The sequence below is a fragment of the Staurois parvus genome, unplaced genomic scaffold (genome assembly GCF_062004578.1).
Source record: "Staurois parvus isolate SC_StPar_1 unplaced genomic scaffold, SC_StPar_1.0 ptg000018l, whole genome shotgun sequence".
NCBI lineage: Eukaryota > Metazoa > Chordata > Amphibia > Anura > Ranidae > Staurois > Staurois parvus.
The window spans coordinates 22813015-22835798 of NW_028317814.1; the positions used below are offsets into that span (position 1 = coordinate 22813015).

General features: G+C 42.2%; 1 protein-coding gene across 4 annotated transcripts in view; it reads right to left on the reverse strand.

Annotated features, from left to right (window-relative positions):
* The window catches only part of LOC149473188 (ankyrin repeat and fibronectin type-III domain-containing protein 1-like), a 455911-nt gene that overhangs the window by 33604 nt on the left and 399523 nt on the right, over nt 1-22784 (reverse strand). For all 4 annotated transcript variants that reach the window (XM_089683050.1, XM_089683059.1, XM_089683065.1 and 1 more), the window contains 3 exons: nt 11661-11811; nt 10670-10838; nt 8980-9146 (listed from right to left, as the gene is read on the reverse strand). In XM_089683050.1, coding sequence (XP_089539176.1) covers nt 8980-9146; nt 10670-10838; nt 11661-11811 — 487 coding nt within the window. The remainder of the gene's footprint in view (nt 1-8979; nt 9147-10669; nt 10839-11660; nt 11812-22784) is intronic.

The following is a 22784-nucleotide window of genomic DNA, read 5'->3' on the forward strand; positions in this document are numbered from 1 at the left end:
ACATTTTGAAAAAAAAGTGTTTTTCTTATAAAATTTTGCAAATAAATAATCTTTCTTTATAAATCTTGGCCAAAATGTATTCAGATATCTTTTTAGTAAAAATATAAATAACCCAAATTAGTTTATAACAAAAAATTTAAATTTAAAAAAAAATCATGTTTATTTTATTTTTTTATATTATTATTTATGTTTTTTGTCTTTTTTTACATACTGTCACCCTAGCAGTACAGTGTCACCATAGTGACACTGTACTACTTGTGGGGGCTAATGAAGATTTTTTTTCTTTTTACACGGATTGCTTTTACACCCATAAAGGCTGCAAACGCAATAATTTCTCCTCTCTGGCTGCATTCTTGCAGCCATTGAGAAATACTGTGAGAGCTGTGATTGGTCAGAGCTTGTCACATGGTAGAAGGCTGTTATGAATAGCCTTGTACCATGTGACCTCTGTGATCATTCACAGATTTCACACGTAGTAAGCAATGATGTCAGGAAGTGACATCTTGCTTACTACTATTCATGTGATCACTGATTGGCCAATCAGTGATCACATGATCGGGACCTAACACAGACCTCACACAGAGGCCCAGTACAGCGATCGGTGCGCACACAGGCAGGGCATGCAGGAGGACGTTTATAAACGGCCACCCGCTCCTGCACTGGTCCTGTCTGGCCATTTATGTACACGTTAATTGTTGTTAAAGTTGTTAAAGTAAAACTAAAGGCTCCTGTATGACAGTCTAAACAAGTACCAAACCCAATTGCTATATGATGCACAAACCTCATAAAGTAACCAAAAACATCCTTTACGTTCCCTGTCTGAGCCAAATCCTCCTTCATTTCTGACTCTCACCCCACCCAGATACTGCAGCTCACAGAGGGAGGGTTTCAGCAACAGAGGCAGTGCTGTCAATCCAGTAAGCGGTGGCCAAGACTAGGTGTGGCCAGGTGCTGATTTATAACCTACAGGCTTGTTAATTAGTAGTGACATAGCTGATAGCCACAGCCCTCTTCAACATTTGTTTATCCCACTGTAGTGCAAGCAGACACAGCCTACATTAGAGTGGCAACTATGCTCTGAGTTCAGGAGCAGTGCAGCATTGTTGCCACACCATCACAGGAAGCTACATTAAAAGGACTTCACTGGCAGGCTCAACAGATATTTTTGTGACTTTGCAGGGGAATAGAAGATGCACTTATATTCAGCTGATAAGGCATACATTTGTAATGTGCTAAAACATGATTGACTTAGGAGTGTGTTTCATGTCTAGGCCTGTGTTTTCCCAGCATACACAGTCATACAAGGCAAACTAGGACTAGCAACCCTATCACAAAATGAACAGCCTTTGTTCCCTGCACTGCCAATCATTGCTCTCTTCAAAAGCTATGGTGCCTGTAGAATCCACTTTATTAGAAATAGTTCCTAGTCCTCCACCAAGCTCTGTAGTTTCTTTTACAGGACCCTACACGGTAATGTTGCAGGACTTGTCAGAAGGAACCAGGGACCAGGAATCCAACGTCTGGAAGTTTGTCGGGTGAAGAGCATTCTCCAGCACAGTAGCTCTTGAAGGCAGCAAAAACTGGAGGCACGGGTGGTAGAACAATTAAAGTGGCCATGAAATATGAACAAAGTATATGCCTCTACAGTGTGTGTTTGTCTCAATCCAGAGCAGTGTCATTTCTGTCTTCTGCTTTGTTCCTCTGCTATCAGTATGAGTCACTTCTGATGAATTTGCCTGACACCAAGCGTAAAAAAGGTGACAGGAGAGGGACCTCTAGCACACAGCCTGTGATTGACAGCCTAAGCTGTGCAGTGTGAAGGAGGGTGTGTCTCTTCTATCCAATCAGTTCTTAGAGCTCTCCTCATTGAGCTTTCTGCCCCCTTTTTTCCCAACTCTTCAGACAAGCTATAAATTCAACACTTTGAATGGATATAGAGGAGAGAATACTGCAGATAAACAGGTACAACTTATGTAGGAGGATTTACTTCATCTCTGTGTATTACCTGAGGCCAGTCATTTCAGTGGGTAAATGCAAGGGTTTACAACCACCTTAAGTACAATACTTCTTCTTCTTCCCCTTACCTCCTGTTCAGATAACAAATATAACATTTTGGATTTCCCACCACTCACTGTCCCACCAAGCCAAACAGACAGACAAAGAATCTCCCCAGTGGAAGCACGAACAATAAACACCCAACAAATCCCTATCCCTTTCCCATCCTGTCCATAACCAACTACGAAAAAAGGTTTTCGCTAGAGATATACTTGAATATGTGAAAGATTCTATGAGTTATCAACCACAGAGAGGCTGATTCACTGGCTCAAAGGTGTACTATTGCTTGAAGCCCAATTGAGCTTTCATACTAAATGAGCTAAATACATTGCAGGTGCATTAAAATACTCATGGTGCAAAGTCTTTATTTTGTTTTCTTTAGAATGTAGCCGCAAATGGTGTAAAAAAGCCTGTCCCCTGCCAGCATGTTGTAGGGAAAGACATATGCTCTCTGTCTGGAAGCAACGGTGTCTCTGCTGGGGTTCAACACATCCCCTGTTAAGTCAGAGCTCTCCAATCAGCAGGGATCATAAGCTATGCTAACTGCACAGCTATCAGTCAGACCTCTGCTTTCACACAAAGAGCAATGGCCCTGTTCTACAGAATGCTGGAAGGGGATAGGCTTCTCTACTCCAAATCCAGGCTGCTTTAAAAAAAAAAAACAATTATTTGCACATCTTTGCTTTGATGAACCTGGATATTTATCTATGTGGGGCGTTAAAGTCAAACCTGGACTTTTGAGTTTATATAATAAATGAACAAATTTCAAGGAGTGGAAACTGAACTTATTTTTTTACTTACTCCCCTGCTACATTTATACACTTAACCCAATGTTTAACTAATGCCTGGAAAGCTTTGACATAGAAAGATTTGTCACTGCAAAAACAGACTCAGGTCCACCTGCCCTTGATCTATCCATTAAATACATGTGCCTCTATTTTGGGGGCTCTCAAAATTTGTAGAGTTAGGACCACAGATTATAATTAGAGATGAGCGAATCGAACATGACGAAGTGGAATTCGTTCCGAAGATTTGGAAAAATTCGATTCGCGACGAATCCGAAGATTAGCAAACTTCGGATGCACGAATCGAATTTTCCCAAAAATGGCGGCGACATGTGTGGCGACGGAGAAAATGGACAGAGAAGATGGGGCGGGGATCTCTGGGAAGGCGCGCAGACAAGGCGCGCTGACCCATAATGCATTCATGACATTTGATCGCATTAGCCAATCAGCAGCCAGCCAGCACTGTGTAATGGTGGAGCTATAAATCCCGGCCATCTTAGAATTCTCCATTAGCCTCCGGTCATTCAAGAGAGACAAACCTGTGTGTATTAAGGGACAGAGTTAGGGCCACAGAGACTTTAGGGCCACAGAATCGTTACTCAGGGACACAGAATTGTTACTCAGGGACACAGAATCGTTACTCAGGGACACAGAATTGTTACTCAGGGACACAGAATCGTTACTTAGGGCCACAGCTATCAAAGAATCGAAAATTTAAAGTGACATACACCCTTTTTTTTTTTGGTGGCTGTCGTGCACAGTTGGTGCTGCAGTTTGCCAATTGTGCAAAATAAACTGACTTTCTGCTTCACAACCACTATTGTACGTTCAAAGAGTTAAATCCATTTACACGCCGGCTGGCGGTAATATTTTTTGGGTGATTAGTGCATTCCAGTGACAGAAACGTACAGTTTCCAGCCAACGGCAAGCTGCAATTGACCGATTGTGCTAAATAAACTGACTTTCTGCTTCACAACCACTATTGTACGTTCAAAGAGTTAGATCCATTTACACGCCGGCTGGCGGTAATATTTTTTGGCCCCCTGTACCGGCTCCTCATGAACGTGGTTCAGCGGGTTTGCATCACTTAACGGCAAATCGTTGACAAACGCTGGGACGTTCAGTGTTGTGCGCATTAAGCCAGACACCAAAGGGCAGCACAGACCTGTTATTACTCGCTCAAGCATGGCTGAACAAAACCAGTCTCTACCACAAATTGGACCCAGACCTGCCCAGGGTCTCGTAACTAGATTGCACGGAGGAGTAGAGTTCGTTATTGGAATTAACTGTGAGGGACTTTTAAACCTAGGCCTGTGTATGGCCTTCAATTGAAGCTGCTTCTGCTCCACCACTCTGCCATTGGACTCTTGATAGTCGTCTCCCCACGCTGCTGCTGGGGGGACTTTTTAACATAGGCCTCTGTTAGGCCTTCAATTTTAGCTGCTTACGCTCCGCCACTCTGCCATGGGCCCCTGTACCGCCTCCTCATGCTGCTGCCAGGCCCGTAATCTGCCATGGGCCCCCGTACCGACTCCTCATGCTGCTGCCAGGCCCGTAATCTGTCATGGGCCCCTGTACCGCCTCCTCATGCTGCTGCCAGGTCCAGAGTGTGTCATGGGTCCCTGTACGGCCTCCCATTGCTGCTGTCTCCATCGCCACACTCTGCCATGTGCCACTTTCAGGTCTCCTCACACTGCTGGTGGGTTCCATTTTGTCATAGGGTGCTGTATGGCCTCCCATTGCTGCTGCCTCCACCGCCACACTGTGGCTCCACACTCTGGTTTTGGCCCCGTGACTGCCCAAATGAGTGAAGTGTGCGGTGATTCTAAGATCGACGGCACTCATCTGCATGTCATACTGACTGACAGTATTATTTCTCTTCCCCAGCAGACTCCAAGGGCATTTAAATTAAAGGTACAGTGTTCTGCACTAATATAAAGGCTCTCTGAAGCCTAGAAACACCCTTTTTATAAGTTAAATTTGCAGCGAATATATTCGGCTCGAAGCAAATTCATTCGGCGAATTCGGCGAATCAGCCGAACCGAATTTTTGAATAATTCGCTCATCTCTAATTATAATATACAAAAAGGTGCAGCGCTAAAACACAAATGAATAAACGTATATATACACGTACATAAGATCATACAAAGATATAAAGTGACACTGTGCACTCATATATATGCCACTAGATTTGTGGCTGATATAACGTGAGGAAAATTGCTATATCCAAGAATAAGTCCAACGTGAAGGTGTGAGCAAAATCTCAACCGATCTGTTGATTTCCAAACGACACAGACTGTGCACACGGTGAAACAATTAAGATACAGACTACGCACTCACCAGATGCGCAACCTTTGTGCGCTTTTATATAATATAGAGACTTCAAATATCTCATCAGAGGTCTGGTAATTTTTTTCTGCAGATGCTTATGCACATCACTCAGAACACGACAGTCATTTTCACTTTTGATATTGGTGCCACGGGATATAAAATCTACACGTTGACTGGAAACCACCATTGCCGGGATCGTCACTGACGGACGTACAGCCATCTTTGAAACGTTTCCACCATTCAAATGTCCTACTTCGGCTGAGCATCTCATCACTGTACTGTGCATGAAGTCTTCTGTAGACAACTGCAGGATTTAGCCTACGTTCACAAGAAACTTCATCACCACACCGTGACATGTGCTCCACCTATCAGTAATAGGACGCACTTGCCACTTACTACTGCGTGTAGTACCGCCAGGCTAGCATTCCTTTTTATACGTGTAAAATTAAAAGTCCCAGTTTAACTTGAATGCCCATTGTAAATAAAATTGAAAGCTTGTCATTATTATACTATATGTACTTTTGTTTAAAAAGGCAACTCTCTAAGGCCCTGTTTAAATCGGCGGTTGAGAGGCGGTATAAATAGGCAGGTGAGAAACAGTTTGATCACCACCTCTCCAACCACCAAGCTGCAAGTTGACATTGCCAAAGGAGATATACAGTTGCATTCAAAATAATAGTTGTCAGACATCACTAACCTGATCAATCACTGTTTTTGGTAGAAATGATATTTCCACATGGCAAATAATTTACTAGCAGGTGTAGTAGAGTAATAGAAATCCAACAGACCCCACAGTCATGACATGCATGCTGCTGATTCTGTGTAATTAAATTACTAATTGAAAGGAGCATGTTCAAAATAATAGCAGTGTGGAGTTCTATTAGTGAGGTCATTCATTCTTTGAAAAACAGGTGGCAATTATTGCCCTTATTTAAGGAAGGAAGGCAGCAAATGTTATACATGCTGGTTACAGTGCATTTCTCTCTGAAATTCTGAGGAAAATGGGTCGTTCCAGACATTGTTCAGAAGAACAGCGTACCTTGATTAAAACGTTGATTGGAGAGGGGAAAACATATAAAGAAGTGCAGAAAATGAAAGGCTGCTCAGCTAAAATGATCGCAAATGCTTTAAAATGGCAACCAAAACCTGAAAGACGTGGAAGAAAGCGAAAAACTACCATTCGAATGGATAGAAGAATAGCCAAAATGGCAAGGACTCAGCCAACAATCAGCTCCAGGAAGATCAAAGAAGGTCTAAAGTTACCTGTGAGTACTGTTACAATTAGAAGACGCCTATGTGAAGCCAAGCTATCTGCAAGAAGCCCCCGCAAAGTCCCACGTGCTGAAGAGGTTACAATTTGCCAAAGAGCACATTGACTGGCCTAAAGAGAAATGGCGCAACATTTTGTGGACTGATGAAAGTAATATTGTTCTTTTTGGGTCTAGTGGCCGGAGACAGTTTGTCAGACGACCCCCAAACACTGAATTCAAGCCACAGTACACTGTGAAGACAGTAACGACCTGCTAGCCGCCAAAGCTAATGGCCACTACTCAGTCCTCCTGCTCCTCGACCTCTCCTTGGCCTTCGACACAGTCGACCACCCCCTCCTTACTAAACTACACTTCCTTGGCATCAGGGACTCTGCTCTCTCCTGGTTCTCATTTTACCTATCCCAACGCTCCTTCAGCGTCACCTATAACGCTGCATCCTCCCCCTCTCTGTTGTGGTCCCCCAAGGCTCTGTCCTTGGACCCCTTCTCTTCTCCATCTACACCTCCTCCCTTGGCAAACTGATACACTCCCATGGCTTCAACTATCACCTCTATGCCGATGACACACAAATTTACCTTTCCACCCCTCACCTCACCCCCTCACTCTCCGCCCACATCACCCACCTCCTAAACGATATATCAGACTGGATGTCGCTCCATTTCCTCAAGTTAAACCTTTCCAAAACCGAGCTCCTGGTTTTCCCCCCAGCCCGTGCCCCCCCATCCTCTCCATCACGACTAACAACGCCACCATCAATCCCACCCCGCAAGCCAAAGTCCTAGGTGTCTCCGCAACATCTCCAAGATACGTACATTCCTCACCCCAGACACCACTAAACAACTCGTACACTCCCTTATTATCTCACGCCTGGACTACTGCAACTCCCTTCTCACCGGCCTACCCCAACATACGCTATCCCCGCTCCAGTCTATCCTGAACTCAGTGGCTAGACTCATCCACCTCACCAACCACTCCACTTCTGCCACCCCCCTCTGCCAATCCCTTCACTGACTCCTGATTGCCCAACGAATTAAATTCAAATTACTAACTCTGACATACAAAGCCATTCATAACGCTGCCCCAAACTACCTCACTGACCTGATACCCAAATACCACCCTACCCGTGCCCTTCGCTCCTCACAAGACCTCCTACTCTCTAGCTCCCTGGTCTCCTCCTCCCACACCCGACTGCAGGACTTCTCCAGGACTTCCCCCATCCTCTGGAACTCCCTACCCCAATCCATCAGACTGTCACCTACCCTCCTCACCTTCAGGCGCACCCTGAAAACCCATCTCTTCAGGGAAGCCTACCCCACCCTCACCTAACAGCCATTCTCCTCCATTCTTCCTACCACTCCATCCCCCACAGCCACTTCCTTCTGTACCTCTACCCCCTCCCTCCTAGATTGTAAGCTCGAAGGAGCAGAGCCCTTGAACCCCTCATGTATTGTATTGTTACTGTATTGTCTCATGTACTGTCCCCCACTATAATGTACAGCGCTGAACAACCCTTTTGGCACTATATAAACACTGTATAATAATCATGATATGGGGATGTTTCTCATACTACGGTGTTGGGCCTATTTATCGCATACTAGGGATCATGGATCAGTTTGAATACATCAGAATACTTGAAGAGGTCATGCTGCCTTATGCTAAAGAGGAAATGCCCTTGAAATGGGTGTTCCAACAAGACAACGACCCCAAACACACCAGTAAACGTGCAACATCTTGGTTCCAGACCAACAAGATGTACGTTATGGAGTGGCCAGCCCAATCCCCGGATCTTAATCCAATAGAAAACTTGTGGGGTGACATCAAAAATGCAGTTTCTGAGGCAAAACCAAGAAATAGAGAAGAACTGTGGAATGTAGTCCAATCATCCTGGGCTGGAATACCTGTTCACAGGTGCCAGAAGTTGGGTGACTCCATGCAACACTGATGTACAGCAGTTCTCAGAAACAGTGCTTATACAACAAAATATTCATTAAGTGATTCAAAGGAAAGCAAAATCTTCAAACATTTTTCAGTTTATATAGTGAACGTTTGAGTTTGTAAAGAAGAATACAAACACTGCTATTTTTTTGAACAGTCTAATATTCACTTTTCTTCAATTTTTTTAGAGGAACACAAATTTATATATTTTTCTTCATGTTTTGATTTGGAGTAGAATGTGTAGTGTTCCCAATGCATTTGTGTGTATGTAAATAAAAGCTATTAGAAGGATTTTGAGCTTTATTCACTTTTTTTTAACACACTGCTATTATTTTGAACACAACTGTATAAATGATACCACCTGTCATATTTGGCAGGCAGTACTTCCACCAAATGCAACCCGTTCAATTGAATAGGGATGCGCCACAGTGTGATATTTAGCCAAACTGACAAAGAGGAAAACAAGAAGGTGAAGATTGTGTCAGGCATTCAATACCAGCCAAACTGATATAAATGCCATACCTTGGCTTCCTCTAAAGTACACTACCTGTCCTAACATTTTCAGGATCTCTATATGATGAACAATTCTCTCTGTATATTACCTGTACAAAATCCTGCACTTGCTGATGGCGCTGCTTCGCTGTTGTGAGTTCGGTATCAGAGAAGGCCTCCCTAAGACTTTGCTGTGACAACAAAGACTCCAGCTCCAACATGGCAGATAACTGACAATACTGACTGATAAAATCACGATCGTATGTGAAAAAGTTAACTGGATAGAGAAAAAAAACAACTTAATTACATTTACAGCAATAGAACAACAATTATGTGCAAAAAAAAAAAAACGCACATGTTTGTTATTTTAACATTAGGCTATAACATACTGTGAATGCCAACAACCACAAAATGTTTGTTAGAAATCCTTTGACTTCATTAAAAAGTACAGTATTATTTTACTTGAATTGGGATTTTGATGATTGAGTTTGTACATTTTTTCAATTAAGTGAATTATATTTTGGGGCCCCCTGCTAATGTATTGTGCTTTTTGTTCTTAACAGTTCTTGTTCTTGTGTTTAAAATAACCAGTGACACCAGACAGCACGAAGGCTCTAGTCTCATGTATGGGCTGGAAAGGTGTTTGTGTCTGTAATTCAACATCCAAAATATAAATTATTCATGAAGCAAAAGTGGCCATAGACTTGAGATCTATGGATGACTATGGTATGTTAAAGCCAAGCATCTATGTTTATGCATTGACTAGACAACCTCCTTTTGGCACCAGTAAGGGTTATAGTCTGCCAATAGACACAAGATCGCATTCTGGTTTACCAGCAATGGGGCCAATTAGGTATATCCAGTGGTGTATTTATGTTTTGTGCTGCCCTAGGCAACACAAAAATTGGGTGCCCCCCCTCCTCGATGAAGAGAGCCTGACACTGACCAACATTGCCCCCCCCCCCGCAGAGAGAGCCTGACAGTGACCAAGAACACCCCTGCCCCCCCCTACCAAAGAGAGCCCCTTCCACTAACACCCCCCCCGCAACAGAGAGAAAGACAGCAACCTTCACAGATCTAGCCATCCCCAGGAACTCCAGTTGGGCTCTGCTTACACCATCAGGCAGCCCGCAGCCTTTTTCGGATCCCACATGGTTCCCATTTACATATGTCCCGTCTTCTGGTGGGCCCTACTGCCCTCCTAAAAAATGCTGCCCTAGGCAAATGCCTTGTTTGCCTTGTGGTAAATACACACCTGGGTATATCTGTCTGCCCATTTTATTGGCACATGGTAGTTATTAGGTATGGGCGACAATGAAAGTTTTTATTTCACCAAAATGTCAGCTAAAATTTTGGTAAAATGTTGTCATTTGTTTTAATTGCATTGGAGTCAACAGGGAAGGAGAAATTAAGGTGTTTTTAGCAGTTTTTAAGGGTGCTATGACTTTAAATGGCACCTGAGGGTTATGGTAGCACATTTCAACTATTGTGGACCTGTACTTGTTCCAAAAAATGACTTCTTTTTATTCTTATTATTTTAACAAAAAGAAGTAAAGTAAAAAATGTAAAGTGATAAATACATAAAAAAGCACACTAAATTAAACAAATTAGGCTAGCCTAAATACAAAAATATTCCTTTAAATTTTAAAAACGTTTAAGCAAATTTCTAAGCAGCTTAAAACAGGCAAATAGCTTCATTTAGCCTTTGTGGTCCCTGCTCGGATCCTATTTTTGTTGCTGCCCTAACATGGTGCCATACGCAGAGAGGTAACCAAAGGAGGAGACTGTGGAGGACCTTACCTAGCTCAAAAATTTGAAGGGGCAGTGTGAGGAATCCTGAGTAGGGAGTATAGGGGGTGTTCTGGCCAGGAGCTGTGCAGACATCATCTGATGGAGGCAGCAACAATAAAAAGGAGACCTGGCCTCCAAACTCCAGAACCTCTTGACTGTAGAGACGGAAGTCTTTAGCCTACATGCAAAGAGAATAAAATAATCAGTGAGTATTTTTTTGCATTTGTTTGCATTGGTAAATAAGCCTAAACTGAGCTTCACACACATCTGGGTTTGTCATTTCCAGGGCTGGATATCTGCATAGCCAACATAGGCTATGTCCTAGGGTGCAGGTTCCCCAGAGGTTACACACATCACCTCAATACATCATACTGCTGTCAATAATAAATCAATAGCATGTTCCTATTGTTATCACTGCACAGATATTGGTGGAGTATTGTACTTATGGTTTACCTACTCCTGTTCCTTACACCACTGGTTTGCCCTACTTTTCAAGTCATTTGTTCTAGCCTGTTATAGCCTCTCCCCTCCCAGCCTCAACTTGTGTGACTGTGGCATCTGATTTTGTTTCCTTACATCTAATAATACACATTTTGCAGGGAATTCTCAGTTGCGTTCAAGAAATGCCCTGCTTAAGGCCCAAATCTATAATGTTCCTCTGGACGCGTGTTGGCTTTTAAATAGGCTTCATCTAAACCCCACAATGCAAGCTCACTATGGAAGAAATGGATATCGCATTGCTGAGGCAATCCCATGGATAAAACGTTTTTGAAACTTGAGTTACAAATGTGACTTGACGAGGCTCCTCCTTTTGACCCTAACACAAAGCCAAATCGAGAGTGAACGCATACAAAAGGATAGTCCTTTTTATACATGCAAGTTGATGAAGTTGATTGTCATACGTGTGACCCACCAATATATGAAACCTTAAATCATGTATAGGTATATGTAACAAAAAGCTGATGACGTTCTTTTATTTTCTTTCAATATGGATAGTTACCTCTTCACGAGGAATGTTGACTTGACCCATTAGATCTTTCACAGCCTTCCTAAGTTCCTGCAGTAATAGACTTTGGCAGCCTTCGGAGTCCTGCTCACTGGTGATTGGTTCATCCACACTGGCTAAGGTCTGAAGCCACTCCCATTCTTCCCTGCAAAGAAGAAAACAAAATGGCTCAAACAGCCCTTCCATCTGAGAAAATAATGAGATCACAAGAGCATGAATCACCCTGTGTCAGTTGCTTTAGTTGGTACTTGGATCTGGATAAGAACAATTAACAGAAATAGATTTAGTGTATGAAGGTCAATATATAGAACCCTATCATTCTATATCAGAGGTCTCCAAACTTTCTGAACAATGGACCAGTTTACTGTGCATTAGGCTTTAGAGGGGCCATGCTGTGGCCACTTGGAGTAAATGATGCCCCAGAACTGGTTTTAGTGGGAACAGTAGTGCCCTGTCAATGGTGTCAGTGGGAGGAATGGTGCCCCATCACTGGTATCGGTTGACGGAATACTGTCCCAAGGGCCAGATAAAGGCAAGCAAAGAGCTGCAGTTTGAAGACCACTGGCCTATATGACCTACTTATGTGGGTTTTGTTGGAACACAAGTGGTAAATATGTTGCATTTTGTTAAGTGCATAATGCAAATAAATGCACACATGAAGACAACACATTGAATATGCTGTGTGTCTTATAATACATACACTCTCAAGTACTCACATACTTTATTACTGCTCGAGCTACATAAACAACAGCACAAGAAACAATATCATCACTTTTTCCAATATCAACATTTTTTATTAGCTTGACCCAATATCCGACCTCTGTGGATTTCCTTCTCAGTACCCCACCAAGACATTTCCAGTGAGGATTGTCTGTGAAGTTACTAGGAACTGGCAGTCCTTTGCTTATTAGGGTCAGAATTCTCTAACCAATGGAGGCCCTGAATACTGCATGTGTCTGTCTCTCCTGCTGTTCAAAACCGTGTGCCGAAAAAATGTGCTCAGACATTGCAGAATGAATGGCGCCTCAGGAGCTGTTAAGGGGCTTCGGGGATTGACTGGGTTAAATCCCCAGATACAGACAGATCAGAAAAAATTTGCAGCCCGAGTTCTCATGGCTTAACCCTGTGCACATGGATTAGTGACCATTGGGAAAAGCAGCAACAGGTGATACTAAAAGCAGATCTTTCAATTCTGTCCATCCAGGCAACTGATGATGGTGGGATTAAAATCTTGAAACATGAGTTAATTTCAAATGTGCAACGTGTGCACGTGTGCAGTGCTAGATGGGGGGACGGTGAAAGCTAGCTGAAGGTCTGAATACGGCACAGTGGTGGGGTACGTGCTTCAGTGAGATGACTTTGGCATGGTGGAGGAAAACTGAGCACACTGCACTATATGGTGTAAGCTGTCTCAATCATCTCCCAGTCCAGGGCAATGTGCGTCTATACGGCTTGGAAATGTAACAGAACCTAAGGCAAGGGGAAGAAAATGTTCTGCAGAATGAAATACTTTACTACAAAATGGAATTTCACATATGCATAACTGAATGCATTCAGTAGAAGTAAAGAACAGTTGTAGTTAAAGAGATTGTGTTGTTCCTTCGGTGCAAATAACACCCCCAAACACCCCAACCATTGTCATCATTGCTGTGCTTCCCTACTGCTCTGTTCTTCTATGTATGGGGGGGGTATGTAACTGTTTTCTCTTCCTTCCACCATGCAATGCATGGATCTGAGCAGCCGATCACCAGGCCTGAACTCGTCACTAACAAAGTCATTAACCCTCCAACAAGGAGGTTACATAGGGACTAAACTCAAGAAATCGGCAGGTGTACAGGATTCTTTTGGTGGGGGAAGTTTCCAAAAAAGAGGACCTGTCATTTGTCCTGAATAAGCAAAGCGATGCACTTTTCTAATTATATATAGATAGTTATAACAGTTAACGTGATTATCACTCTGGCCTTGCATCACTGTATTGCGGGGTTCAGTTCCTGCCATGAACAGCTATTGGATTGTGAGTGTTCTTTGCCCATAATCCAAAATCATAAAATTAGACTTGTAAAGAGCAATTCTGCTTTTGCTACAGAAAAAATAAAAATCTGAGCCAGTAATATAAGATTTTTAGTAAACGTCAATGCAGATTCCTATCTGTTTATGCATAGTAGATAGTGAGGCTGGTCACTGCAGTAATGTCCATAAACAAACAGCCCAGTGGAAGGGTCTGTCAGCTACAATCAATACTTTGTTCTCAGAGTTGTAAAAAGAAAAAAAGCTACATTTCGGCATCCAATAGGTCACCAGAACTGAAGATGCCTGTAATTTTATATCAAGCTCTGTGTAGACTATACATATCAGGGAAAGTTCTGTAACTAGTACTGTTGCAATGACTACTGCAAAGCAGAATTTAAATGTTCTTCAGTTTTAGAAATGCATTGTTGGTTGCAGATTGGAATGAAAAAGTAATCTTGCAGTTTTCCTTCAAATTACCTCTAACCAAAGTTTTTGTGCAATGTACGTTTTTTTGTGTTAGATTGTAAGCTCTTCTGGTACAAGGACAGATGTGACCGTTTCTATAAAGAGATGTCTAATATGTTGGTGCTCTAGAAATATTGGAAATAAATAGTCCAAATAAAGAGGAATGCCTTTATACAACCTTCGGGGCACTGATATAATAATTCTATAAGCTTTGAAACATGAATGTTATACATGACAACTGTGTCTGAAGATCACTGTAGTCCAGCCTGCTGTAACAAGAATGGCAATGCCCACTGAAACCCACACTGAGCCGATACTGAAATTTTATTTAGTATTTTCATACATTAAGAACTAAGCATCAGACTCATCCACCTTACTAACCATTTCGTATCTGCCACCCCTGCACCCTGCATTTATAGCATGCACTGCCCCCTTTGCAAAGCTGAGACCTGCCAGTGTCATGGATTGTTCTCAATCATCGTCTGGGAAGACCAGGTGATGTCAATCTCAAAGGTTTTAAATGCCCAGACTCATCTGACCTTGCCCCAACAATCAGCACCATGGGTTCTTCTAAGCAGTTGTCTAGAAAACTGAAACTGAAAATAGTTGACGCTCACAAAGCTGGAGAAGGCTATAGGAAGATAGCAAAGCGTTTTCAGATGTCAATATCCTCTGTTCGGAATGGAATTAAGAAATGGCAGTCATCAGGAACAGTGGAAGTTAAAGCAAGATCTGGAAGACCAAGAAAAATATCAGACAGAACAGCTCGCAGGATTGTGAGAAAAACAATTCAAAACCCACGTTTGACTGCACGATCCCTCCAGAAAGATCTGGCAGACACTGGAGTTGTGGTACACTATTCCACTATAAAGAGATACTTGTACAAATATGGTCTTCATGGAAGAGTCATCAGAAGAAAACCTCTTCTACGTCCCCACCACAAAAATCATCGTTTGAACTTTGCAAATGAACATATAGACAAGCCTGATGCATTTTGGAAACAAGTTCTGTGGACCGATGAGGTTAAAATTGAAGTTTTTGGCCGGAATGAGCAAAGGTACGTTTGGAGAAGAAGGGGCACAGAATTTAATGAAAAGAACCTCTGTCCAACTGTTAAGCATGGGGTTGGATCAATCATGCTTTGGGGTTGTGTTGCAGCCAGTGGCACAGGGAACATCTCACGAGTAGAAGGAAAAATGGATTCAATAAAATTTCAGCAAATTTTGGATGGTAACTTGATGCCATCTGTGAAAAAGCTGAAGTTAAAGAGAGGATGGCTTCTACAAATGGATAATGATCCTAAACACACCTCAAAATCCACGGGGGATTACATCAAGAGGTGTAAACTGAAGGTTTTGCCATGGCCTTCACAATCTCCTGACCTCAACATAATTGAAAATCTATGGATAGACCTTAAAAGAGCAGTGCGTGACAGACAGCCCAGAAATCTCAAAGAACTGGAAGACTTTTGTAAGGAAGAATGGGCAAAGATACCTCAAACAAGAATTGAAAGACTCTTGGCTGGCTACAAAAAGTGTTTACAAGCTGTGATACTTGCCAAAGGGGGCAGTACAAGATATTAACTCTGCAGGGTGCCCAAACTTTTGCAGATGCCATTTTTTTGTTTTCTGTTATTTTGAAAGTGTAAATGATGGAAATAAAATCTAACTTTTGTTGACATATTATAGGAATGTCTAATCTGTAATTTGATGCCTTTTGGAGATTTTTCCATCTTTCCTTGGCTTCTTTATGCACATTAATACAAATTTTTAGCTGGGGTGCCCAAACTTTCGATCCCCACTGTACTTGAACTTTAGAGGGTTTTTTTGTGGTCCAAGAATTTGGTGTTACTGGCAAATTAAAAATCAGGTAGAACTCTTGGAAAGTACTCAAATGCAAAATACATGCAATCAACTCATGACTTTAATTCACCAATCAATGTTGCAAAGTTTGCATATAAAAACCAAAATGCAAGCTAATTGGAAAACTAGTCAAATATCTTGGAAACTGAGAGGTAAAAATATAAACCGTTCAGTGATCATCATTCGCCTATGAATCATCACTAATCGTATTCACTAATCTAGAATGAGAATCCTAAACTAGAACATACTGTATATATCTAGGTGCATTTTATATATAATCACACTAAATACACCAGAACTAGAAATGATTGCCTGGCCTGCTCTTGCTTTACTTCTGTTACAATTTATGTAACAACAGATGCTTGGAGACAGCAAAAAGGTTCTTGAGCTCATCCGTGCTAAGCCTCAGGCAGAGCCTGTTTGTTCAGCCAGCAAATTATCCTTTTACACTCACACCACTTCCTGCACTTTTACACTCCTATTTAAAGCTTTGCCCAACTATCTCTATGGGATGACACGTGGGTCTCTATTCCATGTGACCTGAATGTCTCTCCTTCGCTAAGGTCCTTTTATGATTCACAAAAGACACAGCAAAAGTTCTACAGCTGTATGGAACCTTTTCTGAATTAACACTCAACTTTAGGCAGTTAAACGCATATATAGGAGATGTTCTACTTGTCCAAGCATTTGTATTTCTTTCCATGCAGTCCTGAGATGTACACAGCCCTGCGAGAGAGCACAGCTAGCCTTATGACCGCTGGCATGGTGACCTAATGTTTCTCTGCTGCAATTAAAGTGACTGTAAAGGCTTGTTTTTTATATTAGTAAAACAACAAACTTGTGATACTTACCTGCTCCAAGCAATGGTTTTGCATAGAGCAGCCCCAATCTGCCTCTTTTTGCTGGCGCACTGGACTCCACCTCCCACTGAGTGGCCCCGTAGCAAGCCACTTGCTATGGGAGCACTCATGCATGCCCCCCGCTTCTTGTCACTGTCTCTGATTGACAGCAGTGGGAGCTAATGGCCCCTGCTGTTGTATATGAGCGAATGGGGAGAGAGGAAGGAGCCTCAGCTCTTGTTCACATTGCTGGATTGAGATCGGGCTCAGGTATGTATTAGGGGGGGGGCTGCATGGGGAAGATGCATGCAGAATGCAGAAAAGTAAAAAAACCTTCTGGCTTTACAACCACTTTAAGCTTGGCCACCTCCCTGCCACCAGCCTGGATAGTGAGGTTAGCTTCACACTCTTGGATTCCCTGCGTGCCGCATTCGCAAAGATATAACAGCTCATTCATTAAAATGGGCTAATGTACCTGAAAGGAACGTAGGGAAGATGTCCCTGTACCTTTCTTAAGATGTAGTCTCACAGGTTTCATGTGGGGGTGTCATTAAGAATTATTGGCACCCCTGCGCATCTGCACATATTGGCTGTGGGTGCTTGTGAATGTATGAAAGCATGCGATTTACATGCTGTCCTGCAGCAGTGTGAACCTAGCCTGAAGAAGCAGCAGAATAGTTTGTTAAACCAAGGACATGCAACACGGTGCTCCTATGAATGTTGGGTGTCTTCTTTAAAAGAGGTAGGCTTTTAATCGACTCCCAATTTCACTTACAGACTTCCTCGCTAACCAACTGGGAAAAAATCCTTTCGCAATCAACGCTACCACACACATGGGAAAGGACCTTTAACATCACTCATAAAGTGTCACGCTGTAGCACCCATTGGGAAACATACATGAAAATCCTCCACCAATGGTACCTAACCCCAGCCAAACTTTCCTTATACTACCCTCAACGCTCATCCGCTTGCTGGAGAAATTGTGGAGAAACAGGATCACTTTTTCATATACTTTGGGCCTGCAAATCCCTTAGATCCTATTGGAACAATGTTTTCCATTTACTCTCCACAATAATCGACACTCCATTAACGCCAAACCCGGCCCTCGCTCTCCTTCACATAGGAATCGACAAACTCTCCACAGACTCCCGCACTATTATTATCCATACACTAACTGCAGCTAAAACCAACCTTACTAAATTATGGAACTCTAGCGAAACTCCCTCCCTTTCCACATTTATATCAGACCTCAACTTCCAATGCGACATGGAACAAAGAACTGCACTCAATAACTTCTCTTACCACAAATTCAAACACCAATGGTCTTGATGGCTACAAAACCCAAACTGTATTGTTAAAGATTGATAAACTAATTTTATAACACTTAGACACTTGACTCACAACTGGTGCACCCTCCTCCCCTCCACCTCCTCCTTGCCCCTTATCCATCTTCCTTCTCCTCCCTTTATAAGCCCATCCCTTATACAGTTCATATTTAACAGAGCATACCTCTCAAGTTGATGCGGTTTAGAAATAGATTCTCTAGCCAATTGGTGGAGAACTCATATCTCAAAAAAAAAAAAACCCACCACACCTAACTGTGAACTGTAATCTGTACCATGTTTGATTGTTTTACCCTATGTTTATATTAAAATCTTCCAATAAAAACTATTGAAACATAAAAGAGGTAGGCTCAACCTCACAGAAAGGAAATGCAAGTTGGTTAGGGAGGTTAGCATGCAAGTTCCAGCAACTGTAGGCCATTAAGTGCATTCATGGGGTACTTCTCCAAATTATCAATTGCACCAAAATCCACAGATCTCCCAAGTGAAGGATGACCCTACCAGAGAGATGCAGTCTCACAGGTTTCATGCACCCAAAAATGCACTGCGTTTTCCAATGCTTGGGGGTGCCATTAAGAATTATTGGCACCCCTGCGCATCTGCATAAGAACAGCGCATTTTGGCTGTGGGTGCTTGTGAGTGCATGAAAGCACTTTCCAATTGCACCAAAATCCACAGATCTCCCAGGTGAAGGATGACCCTACCAGAGAGTAAAGATGTTGTTTTTTAATGTTGTGGTTAGTGGTAGCCATGGCCACCTCAATTAGGGTTGGCTCTAGTGAGGAACTACCATCAGCTGAGTGCAGATTTTGGGCTGTCTTTGTTCTGTACAAATTTTTATTACTGTGCAAAGCTCATGTAGGCATCTTTCAGCCATGACTAGTAAATCTATTGCGAACTCCAACCTTTATTTTCTCTCTCCTATGACAGCAAGTACAACAGTACCTGATCAGTGCTCAAGATTTAGTCCTAGATTGTCTAAATCAGAGCAAAATTGGAATATTGGTGTGTCTGTTTATCAAGGGATACATGGAAGGGAGGTGTGAGGTCTGCTCCAGTAGGCAACAAGAAACATCTGTCCTGAGGAGCTTCTGTGCCTTGCCATATGTTCTTGGTGTCTTAAAGGCCTCATTCATCACAATACAAATGATAATCAAACATAACAGAAACAATGTTATAATAAAACATCATACACATAAGTACAAATATAAGAAAGTATAAGTTTATAGCAGATCTATAATTATTCAATAAACACTAACCATTCTTATGAACATGAATGTTAAACTGCAACAATGCAACTATATTTTTTAATTCTTTTTTATTGTAGCCCTGATTAAGGTGGGCTTATAAAACCACTGAAATGTGTTGGAACCTGTCACACCTCAGATAAAAGCAGATTTTACAAATTCAGAACTTTTTTACTCCTATAGTAAAACAACAAGTAAAACTTTTTATACAGAGAAACCCCTGAAATAGTTCTTGGGGAGCCCCACCTAAGATTAGAGGTCAGAGGGAAGAATGTTTCTTAGGTTGGTGATCAGGGATGAATACCCTCTTACAGTTGTGATCAGAATGGCTTCCTTACAAAAGATCATTGGTGTCATGACAATGGCTCTGCCAAATGTTGTTGGACCCAAAAATATGCAGGCACCATCAGATGGGAGGTAAAACAGCCACAGCTCAAGCATTTCCTAGCAACCTCTGGAGAAACCTTAGAACTCTTGGAACTCTAAAGCTTCCATGGAACCCTGGTCGAGAATGGATGCTGTAAGTTGTAGCACGGTAACCACTTGAATGGCACATGAGGTTACATACTCAGGCTTTGTTTTAAAATAAAACACTTTTTATCATTTTGAGGATGGTGCTAGCAGATCTACTGTTTGGAATATCACATCTGTACACATGTCTCAAACTGGTCAATAGTACGTATTAAAAATAATGTACATGGAAGAGGACGCAAAAAGCTGGATAATGACTTTTCTTAATGGCTGTATCCAGTAAAAATTGGACTGAAGAAAAACAAGTTCCCCAGCCATCTGGTATTGGGTAAAGATTATTACTTCAGTCCATGAGGCCTGTGTGAGGTTCAAACTCCACCAACCCCATTTGAGCTGGATGTAGAAAACAGCTGAGTGGTGTGATGAAATGTATCCCAGGGCAGACAGAGCCACCACTAGCAAGAACCTGAGCTTTCCAGAAACTGGCTAAGCTGACATTGATCGTAAGGGCTTTAAATAGAAACAGACTGGTGAGTCAATCTGGATCAGTGAACATCCAGAAAGGGGCTCATTGAAAGACAGAGAATAGTATTATATCCCCTTTGCGCATGCTGCAGTCATTTTGTTTATAAATTATTAAAAAGTGTCCCTATATTAGGATGTCAGTGCCACCTACTGTGAATGAGTCAACCCACAATTAGACTGGTACAGGAGCCGCCAGGACTGAGGCCCACAGCACTGCTAAGTAAATATTGATAGACAGCAATGCACTGCTTTCATAACTCTGTGTCACAGAAAGCTCTCATTACATTACTGTCAAATATAGATACGAATAAGGACGCATATCAGCTTGGAAGGATTTTGACATACTCTGAATTAGTAGAACGCCGGTCTAAGCCTCAAATTTACATTTTTACCATCTAAGTTTTCAAGCAACGTATACTTTTTTTTTCAACCTTTCTAGTGCCACAATGGCATCTACTGAAATAAATTACTTTCGTTCATCAGTTACTGCCAAAATTTAAATTTTTATATATTATAGCTCTATACTGACACTCTGCCTCATTCATTAAAATAGTTAAGAAAAGTAGAAAAAATAGCTCTGATTCCTTGAGGTTATCCTATTGGTATTGTTATTTTAAAGTATTAATGTTGATAAGTAATTTGGTTCCCAGGCAGTTGGCTTTTATACCGCAGAGGATCTCCATGGTCTACTTGGCTTGTAGTGTAATGGAACAAAAATTTAAAATGAAGCCCCACACCACTGCTAAACGGTCCAGATAAAACTTTATTTTATAAACGTCAGATGGACTTTGGATTGTCCCTCTGGCAGTTATTGGAATAAAGTCGTATCTGGACTATTTAGCAGTGGTGTGGCACTTCAATTTACGGTTCATTCAATAAAATGACCTTCACGGATAATACCTGTGCAACCACGCTAAGAACCTTGAGAAATGTTAGTTGAAAGAAAGGTTGAACCCAGTTGGTTGCTTTGTTGCTAATGCTAAAGCTGGCCATAGATGCTTCAAATCTTGGCTGATTCAGCAGGGACCCACCGAGATTCAAACTATGTATGGGCAGACTGATTGTACCCTAGTTGATCGATCAACTTGGGTATAATCAGCATGTTGGATCTTTCATGCAATTATTGTCCGTGGCTATAACCACCAGTAATAATTATTGTGTGTTTGTGTGTGCAGGGACGGCTTCCCATGCCACCCCACCAGAAAACAGTAGCTCCAGGGGAGGGATTTCTACATCAACACTGACTGTGTTAATGGGGGAAATCAATGGCTGGCTTTATTTAAAGAAACCCTGTCACTTTGCCTGTTCAGGTCTGTGGATAAGCCCCACACCCACAGATACACATCTTTTCAGTGCTGCCCCCCAGCTCAACTGGCATAGTATACCCAACTCTTCTGGGTATACAGGAACACATGACCTCCTCCTAAGTACTTAGATCTAGCAGTCAATCGCTGTCACATGATGAAGGGGTAACATCACCACTCGCTCTAGACTCTGACACTTGTACCTGCCGCGACAAAGGAAGAAACTACAGGGTATTGCTGCAGAGGTAAGTATCAATACACCAGGAAGGGGAGAGCCTTTTCACAGACACTGTCACTTCAGGATATAGAGGAGCATGTTATCTCCTCCTACGTACCTAAATCAAGCAGTTAATTGCTGTCACATGATGAAGGGTTGATGTCACCAATTTCTCTAGACTCTGACACTTGTGCCTACTGCGACAGAGGAAGGAACAAGAGGGGATCACTGCAGAGGTAAGTATCAATACACCAGGAAGGGCGGAGCCTTTTCACAGACACTTAATGGGTAAAGTGATGGGGTCTCTCTTTAAAGCGGCCCTTTCCTGAGAGACGCAAAGGGGCTACCATTGCCAATTCCCTTCTGAAGATGTTGCTAGTTGTCTGGGTAGTACACTGGTCAACTGGGTCCAATAAGAGTCACTGAGCTAGAAAAAGTATGTATATGCTGTATGAAAACTTAAGTCAAACATAATTATTTGCTGAAGCCAGTCATTAGAGCAGGGGTCTCCTGACTTTTTTTTTTTTTTTAAAAGGGCCAATTTACTGTCCTTCAGACTTTAGGGGCGCTGGATTGTGGTTAGTAGGGGTGGAAAATGTCCTGGGCCAGCATTGGTGAGAATGGACATGTTCTCAGGGTTGGTGGTCAGTAGGAGGAGGAGTATTACCCCATCATTGATATCAGTGGAAGAAATAGTGACCCATTGTTGGTGTCAGTGGGAAGAATAGTGCATCATCATTGGTGTCAGTGGATGAATAGTGCCCCATCATTGATACTAGTGGGAGGATCAGTGCCTCATCATTGATACTAATGTGAGGAATCTATTTATTTCTAT